The 16,083-nt window shown below is 46.4% G+C and overlaps 1 protein-coding gene across 1 annotated transcript; it reads left to right on the top strand.

The window, feature by feature from the left end:
* Positions 1 to 9,227: 9,227 nt before the first annotated feature.
* LOC311041280 (protein mono-ADP-ribosyltransferase PARP11-like) lies at positions 9,228 to 10,118 on the top strand (the record flags this gene model as incomplete). Its single annotated transcript, XM_084086186.1, has 1 exon — positions 9,228 to 10,118. The coding sequence occupies one exon, from the start codon at positions 9,228 to 9,230 to the stop codon at positions 10,116 to 10,118; it is 891 nt and encodes a 296-aa protein (XP_083942312.1).
* Between the last annotated feature and the right edge of the window lie 5,965 nt (positions 10,119 to 16,083).

Genomic DNA, 16,083 nt, shown 5'->3' with positions numbered 1-16,083 from the left:
GTGGATGTTAGTCACATGCATTGAGACAGAGCTGTGCAGGGACTCTTTGCTGATTGAGTGCACAACCAGGGCCCTGCAGAGCAGGCTGTTTAGCTCTTGATCATACATGACAGACTTTATGAGGAGACCCACTAAGCTGGGTTCTTGAACTGTGTCAACACTGCGCCTTGTTGGGTACATGCCGGGGAAGATGGACATGAAGGGAAAAGGGCCATCCATGATGGCAAAAGTTGTGCTTTGCTATGGAGATCAATGTACTACTTGTACTACTGTATATGTATGGGTGGGTAACAGTGTTCACTTAGTGGATTGAATTAGGCTCCACCCCAGTCCCAGTAGGATAAATAGATAAGAGAGAACAAAATAAAATGCCTAAAATACAGCAGGGGGCTTTAACCTTACGAGGATCCCTAGGATGCCTCGTAAGGGCAAGGATGAGAGTCTAGGACCTCAGGTGCCCCCACGAAACTGGTGCACTGCAGCTTTCCCTGAGGTGGCTTTACCCAATGAAAGGCATGTCATGTTCCTTGCTGTCGAGAAAAACCTTCTCTATGACAACTCAACTGACATGCACTGCTTTTCAGCGCTTGAGCTTAAGCAGCGTGCACTGTTCCAGCTGCTGTTGTACATTACCTACTGCTTCAAGGGCAAGGTGTTGCAAATCACTATAGAGAATCGTGATGTGGGAAAACTATCATCGCCCATACGTGAGGACTTTGCAGAGGCACTTCTTTTTTGCTTTGTGCTAGACATGTCTGAGGAGCCTGATGTCCAGATTTCTATAGGTGAGCAAGAGACCTCCTCCGAGGTCTCTTGTGAGGAAAGTGAAATGGAGGAAAGTGAAATGGTGGGGAGTTTAGGTGTGTTACATACAAATTACATAGACGAAGAAAATAGTACTGATATACACGAACAACATACTATGGAAAAGGTACACCAAGAGGCATTCGCTGGATTCATGAGGCTGTCTCTAGTGAAGCACAGGATATCTTCACTCAACTATGCCATGATCAACATGCGTGACAGCAAGGGCGAGATGAGTGCCATGTTCAACTGCCTTCACTGTGTGTCCGACAGCTTGGTTTCAAAGAATATTGAAAAGAGTAAGGTGCAGCAGCTCATGGGCTCTGCGTACATTCCCATGATCTCGGCTCGCGGAGCACACGCCGTACCCGCCACAATCCAGGACCTAAGCCTGGAAGGTCTGAGGCAGTCCTTGTCAGAGATCATTGACTTACACTTCCCATGTGGTGAGGGTGACGGCAGGCAACTCTTTAAAACCCTGATGGATGCCTTGTCTTGTGAACAGTTGTTGTCCCAGGGCTGCTTTGCCAAGGAACAGGAGGCACACGAGACATTCTTAGATGAAATCCGAGGGATGGTTAACAACTTAGCCGAAAGCGGCAAGGGGAGTTTGGTGAATGTGCGGTCCCTAATTGTGTTTGAGTACAACATGGACTCGCTGATTAACAGGGAAAACCCTGCTGCCTTCCTAGACATAAGGATTCACAAGCATGTATCGGTGCCTAAAGGCACAATGAGCAGGATGATGGAAGACATTGAAGCATGCCGCAGGAATGCAGCACAAGCCAGTATTTTCCGTGAACTCCGCTGTGGTTGCTTTCCACGTTGCACGCAGGAGTGCTTAGCATGCTACACTTGCCTGTACAACACGTCGCCTATCCACCCTTTCCTCATGGTGAGCCAGGAGGAGACCATAGAGAGGCTGTTCCCACACTTGGCAAAGCTGAACCGCCTTGCCACAGAGATGAAGGCTAAGCACAAGTTTGAGAACAGGGCACATCTCTTTGAGACCATGGCTAACAAGGTGTACACGTGCCTGACTGAGGGCCGGTTCAGTGCTCCCAAGCCAGTCAAGGACCTCTATGGTCAATTCCGTTCACTTACCGAAGGGTCTCGGGAGAATTCTGCTCTGTCACTTGGCAGGAGGTGTACCAACGTGTACTCAATGTTGTGTAGGGGCGTGAGGGGGCACCTAGCAACTTCCAGCTTCAACGCACTCAAGCTTTATGACAAGGCTCTGATCTCGCACATGTTTGTGGACACATTCAAAGTCCACAGGCTTTTCCAAGCATCCACTACGTTAAACTATGTGATCACCAATACCGCGCCTCGTTACACTATAGAGAGGTTCATGATGTTTAATTTCACAGGTGCAGGAGAGGGCAAAACATTTATCAACAAAGTTATCAAAATCATGTTTTACATCACGCCCACCTGCATGGAGGACCTGACTTCGTTCACAGATCAGTCATTCAAATACAAGAAAATTCGTACTTCATGGACTGTAATGATTGAGGACACTCACAACACGCAAAAGGGCACACGTGGTACAGACCGCGATTCTGCCAACATGCCCAACCAGTTCAAGCACCTCCTGGACGATAGTGTATTTGACAGTGACACAGTGATCTGTGACCCGGCTACTGGTCTCCTGGACACAAAGAAGGTTCAGGCGGTGCATAACGTAGGGTTTATATGGACAAGCAACTCATTGGAACACACCAGCCCTGCTTGGCTGGACAGGTGTCTTGTGTTGACCTCAGAGTTCACAAATAGCTCCTCGCGAACTTGTTCCTTTCAGAGTATTGTCGACACTGTGAAGGAACAGCAAATGGATAAAATTGCCTCAACCTTTCTCTTCAGACAGAACTTAGTTCAGTGCGTTTGTATGATTGGCTGCTCCAGCTTGCTCCAGTTCAGCGAGTCTTTTGACACAGCTAGAACCAGCTGCATCGATATGATGAGGAAAACATTCGTGTTGAACCCAGGTAGACGGGGCCGGGACAACATGAGGATGCTGGGCATCATCAATCAGCTGGTGTTTGGAGAGGCTATGAAGCTAGCTTGCCACTTTGTCTTTGATCTGTGGGTGCCTCCCTGGACTAGGGTGCCAGATAAATTATCTAGCTCTGACTCTCACTTCATCTCCAAACTCAACAAGGAACGCATGAAGGCGCTAGACATGCTTTCATTTGGCCAGCTTTGCCTCGAGGTGTGCTCTGTGTTCAAATTGTGCTCGGCAGCGTGCCTCCCTGACGTACTGCCCAGGGTAATTGATATGAATGCAAACTTTGCTTGCCAGGTTCTGGTCTACGTATTGAAGCAAGTGAAGGTGCAGAGCTGCCTGACCCAGTCCCAAAATAAGGACGGTCACATTCATATTTCGGGTATTGCCCAGCTGTACTTCCCAGATGATCAGCTACCAGCTAGTTCGATGGCACACGAGATGCTGGCGGAGTGCGCCTCGTGTACCTTTCCACCACGGATCCACGACGGAGACATGAGGAAACGTAAACTTTGCACATTTGTCAAGGACAAGAAGGATAAGGAAAATGCATTTTACGGTAAGATGCCGTACAAGACCCATTTCAAGGTTTCATCTGTGACTGTGTGCCTTGAAGTAGTGTACGATCTGCTGGCTTTATACGCTCCGGAGAGCCATGAGGCATTCTGGGGAAAGGTGGGCAGTGCAATGTTGGATGCTTTTGAGGCTCGGGAAGCTTTTGAGCAGCCAGGCTCAGACTTTTCAGAGGAGTCCGCGAATGAAGAGGAAGGGGAAGCGAATGAAGAGGAAAGCCTTCGACCCCGACCGACCCCTCCACCTCCTCCAAGCATCACCTTCAACCTGGACTTCACTGAAGATCCCGTGCAGGCATTGATACTTGAGGCGACCAAAGGGGTGCCGATGTTGAAGGAGATGACGTTCCGAAAAATCGGCAACCTGGAGCATCACTGTTACGAGTGTTCTGCTCCAATATACTATGGTGGTGTGATATTCAGAACTTACCCCGAGACACGCGTCGCGTATAACACGGACCACTTGAACGAATCAGGTTATGGCACACCAGAAACCTTCCACTGGCCTAGGCTCAAGGTATGCAGCCCAGAATACTCCGGGGTGCCCATCGTAAACCTGAGCAACTTTTGCAATACACGCACCATCTACTACCAGGACAAGATCACTCTGAGACTCAACGAGGAGCCACAGGAATACCACGCGCACTACAAGGTACTCGAAGAGGACTGGGAATGGAAGGATGCTGTTGCAGCATTGAACAGCATGTACCCTGAAGACCCGTTTACAGTGGAGAACCTCAAGTCTGACTACGCCTCTACCATGGCAACAGTTCATCAGCAAGAGCAGCTTTCAGGCAGGGACGCTCTAGCCAGGAGGAAGGTCAAAAGTTTGGCCAGGCAGGTGGACGAGAACATCGAACCGGGTTACACATACGCGTCTTCATCGCAGGCCGAGGAAGATGTGTATGCTAGGGGACACACAGGGAGCAGTGCCGGGAGCAGTGGAACAGAAACTAGGAACCCTTTACAGCCTATTTCGAACCTCATTCTTTCGCAGTGTTACGAGAGTCAACATATTCATCCCTCCGGTAGTGAGCACAAAAAGAAGACTAAGAAGAAAAAGCACATGCATAAATCGAAAAAAGGCAGTAGCAGTCGATCCAAACGTAGGACCCCTTCCTCGTCATGTTCCGAGAGTGAAATGGTAGAAACCCAAAAGCGTGACCTACATCAATCCGTAAGTCAGTGCAAAAGAAAGAGAATGTAAAGCCAAAGCACCATGACATTACTTTAGTGCAACCTCATTCTAACCATTTATTTAATTTAATTTTAATTTAATTTGTTTTGAGCTTGCAACTAGGGTAATGTGTTTTTAGCCTGAAGACAAAATACATGCATCATTGTTTGATACTGCTGAATAAAGACTGGGTAACAAAACATTGTTATCATTTGAAATTTATTTTCTCCCATTATTGTAATCATACATGATGCCAGAATGTATTTTTTTTAATGGAATGCAACATAGTCAACCATAGGACTCAGGGAAAAAGAAAGACACCCACTGGATACAGTCATCTTACACAGCATAAAGATCACAGATAGGAGGGAACAGTGGCACCCCAATACTATAGGAAACACAGATCCATTTTAAACCCTTTTCCATACTCTAGCACATGAGTGGCCATAACACTGTATGTGCAGTCGACATGGCTGTAGTACAAAGTATGCACAACGGCGGTGAAATCACACGCACCGATCTCCTTAATAACTTCCAAAGACCTTGTATCCGGGGCAGGCAGTGTAGAAAGTGCCCCTTGCTGCAGCCTGCCCTGGGAAAGTGGGGTTGGCCTGCCTTGTAGTTGCCCTTCCGACAGCCGGTACCATTGACCCAAAGTCAAATTACCTGGGTAGCCCATCCGCATACTACCATTAGGCAGCTCCCCAATCGCCAATTTTGCCTTATTAATGTCACCCTCGATATAGGTGTGCATGAAGTATGAGTGACTATGGTCAGGGGGCTGAGGAAGCCCTGCAGTGGGCACCTTTGCTGTTTTGAAGGCAAACACATCCTCGTGTGCAGAGTTATCAATAACTCTTATAAAACCATCAGGTAAATCCATGTTGGCTCCATGGATCCATGCCACTATGGATTCTTCCACTGCATGGGAATCAGCATTGTTGTGCCACAACACAGCTATAAGCCCATGGATCTTTGGCACAGCGAGGATGCAGTCCGAGATTAGGTCGCCGGCCTTCCACCGCAGGTCAACTACACACTTCTGTGTGTCGCGCAGCGCTATATTGGCAAAATCACAAAGTGTACAGACTTGCTCAAGTGGGTGAATCAATCCCATATACAGAGTTTCACTGTACATTCGGTTCCCGTATTCAATTGCACCTCCCTTTGTCTTCCTTTTAATCAAGTACATTGCGCTGCAGTTATCTGTGCCTGGGTAAACCCTGACTGCGATAGTTGCGGGAATGCTCTCCGCCACACTTACTCCATACTGTGCCACCACCCCTAGCATGTATCCCTTCTCGGGATCCGGATTGCTATACACATACAGCCCGGGCGGTAGTCCGTGTGACTTCCTCAGCCTCACCAAAACAGTTACTCCGCACGCGGGCTGGTATTGCTTCCTCAATGTCATAGATACTTGGTAAGCTTGGTAAACTTGGAAAATGTCTCTAGGCCACAAGAGCTTGGTCAGGTTGTTATACAAGGCCCCTCCCTTTCCTGCTATAAAGCCTGGGTTTTGCCTCCCATTTGCTTCTTCTGTACTCTTTACTGATTCCCTCTGAAGGTTCTCTAGTATCTCCGGTATTGAGTTTATGTGCTCTTCGCAGATGTTTTCTGGCAAAAGAGAAAGCTCGTCTAGTGGCTTGCCAACTGCACCCTTGATAAACACAATCCCGCCTATCACAGGCACCGGATCAAGTGTCAATGCCTTTGCAAGCTCACAACAGAGCAGTTGCAGCCTGGACATGTTTGACAGTCCTTCGTTCACAGGTGTCGTTCCTGAAACTCTGCTTGCTGCATGCGACGAGATGCGTTCTGAGAAACAAGCAAATCAGGTAAACAAGTGTACAGTCATGTACAGGAAGGTTGCGTCAACACCATACACGCGGCGTAAGAAGATGTACCTTCCTCGCACCCCTGTGAAAGGGAAGGGAAGCAAATGCTTGGTGTGCCACACAGGCTTGGTGAAGACTAGCAAGCAGCTGATACACTCGGGGGTGGTGATCAACTGTGGCTGCACGGGTGTGCGTGTGTGTCTTGTATGCTTTGAGAACCCATCAGCTGAGGTCGAGCCCTGGTACATGCAGAAGCCCCACCACGACGAATGCCTCACACTAAAATTATCCTTCTGCAGTGAGTGCACTGTTTTTAACAGAGTAAGAGAGAGGGTATGCTGCCGTTGGTTGTGTCCCGGATGTGCTGAAAACGCAAAGAGGGTGGAGCATTGTGTCCAATGCTCCGCAGCTCTCACCAATGGGCTCAGTGAGATTCAGACTTTGTTTAAGCAGCCAAACCTAACCGGGGCAGGGTCAGATGAAGGAAGCACAGATTACAAAGGGGATAATAACATTGGTGAGGCAAAATCTGAAGCATACAGAAATGCAATGAGGGATCGAGTGATGGCTAAGGTGCAGCAAACAAGACACCTGACATATGAAATCATCCGAGACTTGTTCCCTGAGCGCCCTCCTGAACCAAAGCTGTGCACTTGCTCCTCAGGCGGATTCCCTAACGCAATGCACAGTTGCTGCTCATGGGTGACCACTGTACTGAAACTACTGAACGCAAACTCTGAACCTTTGTTGGCAATGTTCGCTGATCACTCTGTCCCGGGTCGGGCACTTGCGCGAAATGAATACAGCAAGGCTATGCTGCTAAAAATGTTTAAAGACCCTAGGCTGCCGCCATGTGCGAACAGTGACCATTGTAAGGGGAAGCTGCTGACCCGTAGCAATGGTCAGATCCATGACAAGCCCCTCCCTTCGCTGCTATCTCCAAAAGCCTACCAGACGCTCACCACAGAGCCAGTGACCCCATGCTCATGCATCCTTTGTCTGCTGTTTCACCAAAACTCCACTGTCTTAGCGAACGCTAGCTCTGAACGGTTGAACCTGCTACCCTGTCCAATAGAACCAGTATATTACTTCAACATCAAGCTGAATCCCGATGTGGGTGTTCAAGAACACAAAGTTGATAACATCGGCGCACAATTGATCCACTTCCAGGGCCACGCTGTGGGCTTCCAACCGGAATTCTACTACAACTGGCGCGACTTCTTTGATGCCCTCAGTGTTGATGAGAGAGGCTCAGTGGTCTTCAAGGAATCGTCTTCCTAGAATAATAATAGATTCCATAGAGTGATCAATTACAATATGTATTAACTCCCAAGAGTGATAATATCAGAGAAACGTTTGTATTTTGATTGCATTTAGTCTTTAATGATTGGCTTCACATATCATAATTAAAGTAAGCATGTTAACCAACTTGTTTTGTGTTCAGGTCTTCCTTGTTGATTTGAGTGAATACATTTTTGTGTCATGTAATCACAATAAGACAGATCACAGCTAAAAAATGAACAGTAAAGTGTTTTAGGTTCTTTAATCATTTTTACAGGGATGCAATTGCAATGCTAATCACACACTAAAACACATTTTTTGTGTTCAGATCTTCCTTGTTGATTTGAGTCAATACATGTTTTTTGTCATGTAATCACAATAAGACAGATCACAGCTAAAACATGAACAGTGAAGTGTTTTAGGTTCTTTAATCATTTTTACAGGGATGCAATTGCAATGCTAATCACACACTAAACCTGCAGGGAGCTCCGGCTCCTGTTCGAGCACAGAGTCTACATTGCAAACACCAGAGAGAGACAAAAAACATATCCATATATTCGTGCAAAGAACACCATGCGATCTCTCACCACTGAACAAAACTTGCTCTCTATCTTATATGAGCCTTTCCCCTAGGTATCCATTTTTGTTCACGGCTGCTTCAAGCCTATCTCTGGTTCGTTTGCAAGCATTGTAAAGCAACCATATGAGGATTTCCTTCATCATGAACTGCAAATTCCGGACCTCAGCGAGTTTGAGTTCCGCAGCGAGTTTGAGTTCCGCAGCGAGTTGGAATTCTCGGTTCGCAGCAGATTTGATATGAAAATCATGGGTAATGGTTAGGTCGTCCTTGAATTCCCCAATGAATTCAATCATTGAAAGAAAAAGTTCTCCACGCTTTTCAGGAGGAGGCACAAGCCCCTTGTCCATCATCTTCTTATGCACCATTTTGCTGAACTCAAGCATTGCAGACTTTGCTGGCCCAATCGGCCAAGGATTTCCCCACAGCTTATCCAACAGTACATCCTCAAGCTCCAGCCAGGAATGATCAAGTAACTGAAAACCACGGAAGAGTACAACATCCTTGAATACCCTGGCCGATATTTTGAAATGAAACTTAGGCCTGCGTCCACTGAGTTCTGTGATCTCTGTCAAAAGGATCAAAGCAGCTTCCATCATCCATTGGCTCTGGTGCCGAGTGCCAGCTTCCTGGGCCATCTCTTTTCTTTAAAAAAAAAAAGAGCTGGGCTCTATCTACCAGTTTATATGGTCTGTGGGAGGGCCTAAACTACACCATAACACAGAAACAGGGAGGGAGTATCTCAGAAAATGGCCTAAGATAATAACATATTTTGACACTACTACAGCAGTGAAATAGACAAAACCACAGTGTCTTTGATTTTTTTTATACTGTATGTCTTCCCTCACATATAAGTGTGGTACAATATCTAGTTCATGTTCAACCCGTGCTCCTTCCAAATCACGGCAAGCTTTTTGTTGAAATCATACATCAGATCCGTGCTCCTTCAGTAAGAGTAAAGTGCTGAGCAGAAATGGACACATATGAAGAAATGGACACTTCAGAGCCCAACTGGTGTTGGTTCTATCTGGCTGAGTGTGGACGTTGGCACATGTTAGCAGCTGTGATTGCTCAGATTGAGCAGTGTTACAGCAAGAACAAAAATGGTTTCATGGATTTTGACACTTACAGGCTGGACTTCTCAGTTATGAAACTGATCAACATAAAGACAGCAAAGCAGCAGCAAATTAAACGCTCCCTCCACTGTGAAACAGACTTCAGGTTTATGTGTGATAATAACGCCTTTGAAAAAATTAATAGTAATGTTCCCTATGAGCTCATCCAGCTAGAAAGAGAAACCTATGAGTTCAAACAAGTAGCCATACATTACAACAGGACAATGGTTCCCACACATACCATCAAATCCATCCAAAGGATTCAAAATATAGACCTATGGGAGTTGTTTTGCAGGAAGAAGACACAGTTAAGGAAAATCAAGCAAGAGCTGGACATTGAAGAGCGAATGCTGTTTCATGGCACCAGTGGCAGCAACGTAGAGGGTATATGCATGTATAACTTTGACGTGCGCCTAGCGGGTAGTAAAAGTGGCTCTACCTATGGCAAAGGGACCTATTTTGCTAGAGACTCGATATACTCTCGCAAGTACTGCTATAAACAAACAAAACACAGCTCACCACAGTGTGGTGTGTCCGCTATAGGCTCTAAGATGTTCCTGGCCAGAGTGCTTGTAGGGAAATACACCCTGGGTCGTTCTGAGTACTGCAGACCACCTGAGTTCCAGAACCACAACAAAGGCATCCTGCAATTTTATGACAGCTGTGTGGATAATGTCAGTAACCCAAAAATATTTGTCATCTTTGACAGCAATCAGATCTACCCAGAGTACCTGATTGAATTTGACTAAATCTGAGTATCTTGCATGTCTCCTGGAGGTATGCTGAGCTGGATGGTGAGGAAAGTACATCAAGCTCATTCTAAGGAGAGGAGAATGCTCCTAGGAAAAGTTTAGATTTCATTTTGTTGTGCCATATGATGAAGAGGAACGGGTGATCAGCTATGAAGTCCTTGCTCCGAGTTTGCCCATCACATAATTCGTCCGCCTGCCATTTGTCCCCACACTTTGGTTCTGAAAGGCCCTGGGAGTACCCATTCAGAGCCTGACTCTGGGTGAGCACAAGAAGGCCTTTCCGTACATGCATTCCTGTAGGCGGTTGGGCCATCTCTGGACCCTAACATATTTATACATCTAATGCCACACTGTAGAGCTCTCCCTATTGGAAGAAAAATCTCACTAGCTGATATGCCTTGGGGGGAAAGAATTCCCTGGGATGCTACGCCCGTCGACTATGAAGCAAACTGGGAGGAAGTGGTGGACGGGAAGCTAAACCACTACCATGGTCACCATACCTCACCAAGCCTGACTTATGGTATTCCGTTTAAGGCTGTTAAGTCAGACCTCATACCAGATGACACACACAGGGCCCTGGCTGTTGGCGACATTTGTGCAGAGTTTGCCGTGATCCACAGACATAGGGAAACATTCAGTCGTATAGTTTGGACATACAACCATTACATAGCGAAAGGCACTTCGGAGGGCACAGTGAATTTGGTCAACAGCGTTCTGGGAACAAAGGACATTGTCAAAGGGGCAATCCCACTGGAAAACCTTGTGAAAGAGTGGAATGGCAGCATGCACCGTTACCACGCTCTTGTGGATTTCGAGTTGTCAAAACACAGCAGTGATGTGCAGAGCATCAACTATTTGAGGAATTTGAGGGTGAGCATACATGACACTGTTATCCAGCGACTTACCAATCACATCCCTGCTCAACCTGAGGATATGTGGAACGTGGTCCATGCCTTGGTAGACACTCCAAAGTTGGTAAAGAACTTTGTGTGCATCCTTGGCTCTGTGGCTTCAGTGCAGAGCCAGGACAAGTGCATGACTGGCAAAGTGACTAATCCCAGGCTAATGGGCAAACCCACTACAAACAGATTCCAAGTGTACCTCGTTGCAGTCCCCTGGCCAACAAGTACGAGTTTTAGCAAAGCGCTATGTCATCGTACAGGGGTGAAGCTCAGTGTGGCATTTGCAACTAACGAGGATGACCTGAAGGAGAGGTTCAACGGATATGCGTCTGTGCACTACTTGCTAGTGGGCACTGATACCTCTGGACTCTTTGACATCTGCACCTTGGACAACTGGCACGTTTACAGACCCACAGTCCATGAGGCACTGGCTGAGAATCTCACAACCTGGGTGGCGACCACAGAGTACTCAAATCTGTCCGGAGACATGAACAACTCTATCCGGGAGCTGTATAACCGAAGCTGAGCAACCACGAGAGATACACAATAGACTTACCACGCTGATAAACATACAGTATGCTTGACATGGAGCTGCTGCGGAGGAGGGTCACTGGCCAGGAGCTGATGTCTATTGCAATCACGGGCAAGAGGACAATAACAATGGACATACACGAAATCTATCTACCACCCGGCCTGTGCTGGATCAACAAGACATGCCTGTGGGTGAGATCTGTAAAGAGTGTTCTGGCTCGATTCCGTGACGCACTTTCGAATGGAATAATCATATTAACCCTACTCTGGCACACAGGGAGGATCATGGCAGCCCAACACGTAGGAGCTCTTGAAGCCTGTTGGTCCATATCTGTGTCCCTGGCCTTTCTGATTGCCATTAGCCTCTCTGTTACAGCTGATGAAGTATATGACAGAAAGATCCCTTTCTCGCCCCTTCTTTGTGTGCCACAGAAGCACGTAGCCTTGCTTTCAACTAGCCTCATGGTTAGCCACATACTGACTGTCCTGCAAGCTAAGGGAGAACTTGAGAGCAGTGCCCTGGTGTGCTTTACTGGATTTGCCTTTACCTGGATCAATGCTGTGGGCTTGCTGCAAATGATCAGCTAGTGTGTTGCCAAGGCAGCATCGTCATCTTGGACTACATGCCCTCATTGCCAGACGGATCCAGGACGTATCTCAACCTTGCGGCATGCCTGTGCTTGCTTTACTTCCCGGTTTGTGGTGGATCCTGCTGGATGGCCGGTTACAAGATAATTTTCCTATGCGCATGCGCCAAGTCACTCCTCGACTTTGCTCGAGTTCGGCTTGATAGTTTGCTGCACGAAATATGGCGCCAGCAGCACGCAACCCTGCTGACCACGGACAACACCCACGACCTTGCGGCACTCGCAGAAAATCGCAAGCGTAAGAAGCAGCTTTCTGATAGGCTTTCCAAAGCAGCAAGCGGATCCAAACCCGGGGGATTGGAAAATAGCTACCACGAGCACAGCGCGGATTCAGTTTTCTGGCATACCTTTGTGTTCGCGCTATTGCTGCTCAACACTGTTCACGCAATAGCTACACCAATGTCAGACGCAGCCTCTCTGCTATTCGGCTCCCCGGCTTATCTTATTTACTGGACAACGTTAAAGATCTGCTCAATGTACGTGGCCAAGTCCTGAACCCAATATACCATGAATCTGAGTGGAGGACAGCTAAACGGGTGCGTTTCAGTATTCTTGGTACTCCTTGTGTTGGTCAACGCTCTCCTCTGGTTTGCAAGGCTCTACTCTCATACCAGCATTGTGCGAACCGGATGAGATGGAGGACAAAACTGGTTTGTTCAACATGTATCCTTTCATGAAAACGTCCTTGAACTTACTCCACCAAGACCAGTACGAGTGGGTTAAGAATGTTCCTCTCCTGAATGCACCGCAAAACCTACTCGAACGCGAACTGGTGAAATTGCGGAAAAGGTTTGGCCAGGGATATGGAAATCCTACCAGCCTGAAAGGAACTTTAGATGGCGACGCAATGTCTTCTGGTTCCTTGAATTCTGCAAGAGCATCATCGGGAAAGTTTGTGTATAACCTGCAGGAACCCTTGCCTGAATCAAAGATGCAAAACACTTTCTTCAGAGATACTGTAAGGGTTGAGTGTCCCGCAGTTACTACGAAGAGAAAGACTAGAACAAAAGAGCAGGATCAACAGAACCAGATAAAAACGTCTTAGCAGTTGTATTTCTCATGCAGTAATGAAGCTAATAAAAAAAACACAAGAATGAAAAACAATGAGTCTGGTCTTTTGTATTGTCTATAACTTTTATTTTTTTCCCAAAAATCTTAGAGAGAAAATGAGAGCAAATGATGTACACACAATGTCTTCGGTTTTCATAAGCAGCAGGACAGTTCTAGTTTAAATCAACAGGCGAACCTTCCAGGAAACATTGATGCAGTGAACAGGTCCCCGGTGGGAATATCGCTGTCATTATACCTGGTGGCACTTTTCAGCACTTGCCCTGAGGCAAAGCCATTCGTCGTTTCATTTAAACTGCTTTGGAATGAGCTACAATTGTACAGGAAAGTTTTCACAGTTTGGTCATCCAATACCAATGACAGCTTTTGAGAGTTGCTTGGATCCTTCACCAAATCTGAGGCTGCTTTTTTGGTAAGATCGGGTATATTATTGTATCCACCACCTCCAGAGACAAGAGCCAAACCCTTGACCAGGGCTTCAGGGGCATATGGCGACAACAATTTTGTCACGTCAGTGTTAGACTGACGCATCAGCTCATCCAGTGGGCTTCCCTCGCCCCAAACCTTCCTGGTTGCAAGTAAACCACCCCACACTTCATTGTTTACTGTTTCATTGTAAGCAATTGCATGCCTTTTTTTCCTAACAACATCTCTCTGTGCCAACACGTCTTCTGAATTGGGTATCTGCACAACAAACTTGTCTCCTGCCTTGAGACTCTCGTGGCCTGTGTTGATGACATCAACGGGAAACATGTGTGGCATTTGGAGCATAGGCATGCTGTACATTGAAGAAGTGTTACTGTTGAGGGAAACAGTCTTATAATGACTAAGCTCCTCTCTTGTTTGACAATGAAGCGTGGGCAGGTAGTATTCGCCTGAACAGAAGAAGAACAGGCCACCGGGGACCCCCACACGGTTCCGTACTAGCTTGTAGCTCTTGAATGAGTAGTTGCCGGTACAACCCGTGCTGACTCGGTCAACATAGCTTTTCACAGGTTTCAGAGTTCTGCTGCTGCTCATCTTGTTGTTGGGTGAGATGCCTTGCTCCACAAATGTCAGTTAGTAGAGAAAAGCAAGTCACTCTGCAGCTTATCTCTAGCACGCCGTGGTCCCAGGGGCTTGTTGGGGGTAACCAGCAATGAAGTTGCAGCCATCACTGAGCACCAGCACACATTCGATTCAGAAGTGTCTATCTCAAGCATTCGGTAGGTGAGCCCACTTATCTCTGAATCTCCTGGTGGCTCAAATTCACAGGAAAACCAGGGGCACCACACACCTAGCAAGTAATTTAAAAGGTCATATGTATGGTTTGCCACCGGTGGCTCGATTTCTAGTGAGCGAGGCAACACCTTGCCCAGACGGTGGCACTCGTGATGGGGTTTGGATGAGGCTAAGCAGAGCAGTTCATCCAACCTTAGCTTGTGCCACTCCATGTTCCTCCACCGCAGCTCCTTATCAGAACTGAGACTCCCACTACTCCCTTTGTAGGATATTTAACCAAAGAAAAGACCTACAGTGGAGTGGTGCTTGCATCCATACTTCTGTGTAGAATGAAAAGTATGACAAACAGGAAAACAGCTCTGCAAATTCTTGTTCACACTGTTACACTGCCGTCAGGAAGAGTTTATAAAATAAATACAAATAAACAAAATACACATTTCATGTGGTGTGTACTTTCTTTATTAAAGTTAGCAATCTGGGTGACAAAGCAAATGAATGGAGTTTGTGATTCTTGTGTACATTTTTATGAATTGGGCAGAGGACTTGTTAATTTGTCCCACAATTGTCATCTCACAGTCATGGTCATGTGACACAGAATGAAATTAAGGCTGCAGTTAAGGAGGACCTGCTTGAAACTCCAATCTGCTTAGAATGAGCTTGATCTACATCAAGTAACAAAGGTCGCTGTTTATGCATTGTAATTGCTTCTGTCTTCTCTCAGTCTTGATATCAAATGTCTGTACTTGTGAGAAATAAACACATCAACAAAAGATACAGGCACAAGTTGAATGATGTTTTCTTTCTTATTTATTCATTCAACTCAAAATGATAACAAAAAATAGATACAGTATAGAAAACCTTGAAAAAACGGGATAAACACACAGTTTAGCTATTAAGCAATTATTGTGGCAGATGAGAGAACACACGTTTGATCGTCAGGTATTCTGCTTCTGCTTCTTCTACCTTGGCATCGCTCATGACAATGTCTTTGCCATCTGTTCCGACTCTAACACAAACCACATCATCATTAAACATGCCATATGCTTCTATGGCCTGCTTAATGGTTAAGCCTGCAATTTGCTTATAATACACCACCAGTGTTATGTCTCCGCAGATTTCTTTATTGATCAAAGTTCCCTTTGTCACACACTTAAAATATGGAATTTTGTGGTGAACTCCCATCTGCCGAGTTTGATAACCTGATTCTGAGTCTGAATCTGACTGTCTACTGGGGACTACTTTCCCATCAGTGGTGATAAAAGACATGTTGTGTTGTTCCAGGGCTGAACACGGTGCATTGGTTGAGAGACAGGTAGAGTTGCTCCACACATAGTTTAGCTTTGAAATCCCATGCCTCTTCAGCATTTCCCCCAAGCTCTCTGGTTCAAAGCAAGTACAAGCCTTGATATTTCCACTAAGTTCACAGATTGTGAAAGTGTGTGGTTCCTGAGGGAGAGAGTGAGACAAAGAGAGAGACAAAGAGAGAGAGAGAAAAATGTGTAAATTCTTTTGCAAAACCTAACTTTTGCAAAACCTTATTTAAACAATCAGTCCTACCTTACCAGCCTTAACTTACATGCTCAATGCAGTTCA

The sequence above is a fragment of the Gymnoscopelus microlampas genome (assembly GCF_963454915.1).
Source record: "Gymnoscopelus microlampas genome assembly, contig: SCAFFOLD_123, whole genome shotgun sequence".
Classification (NCBI taxonomy): Eukaryota; Metazoa; Chordata; class Actinopteri; order Myctophiformes; family Myctophidae; genus Gymnoscopelus; species Gymnoscopelus microlampas.
This window is presented reverse-complemented; position numbering and strand designations above follow the sequence as displayed.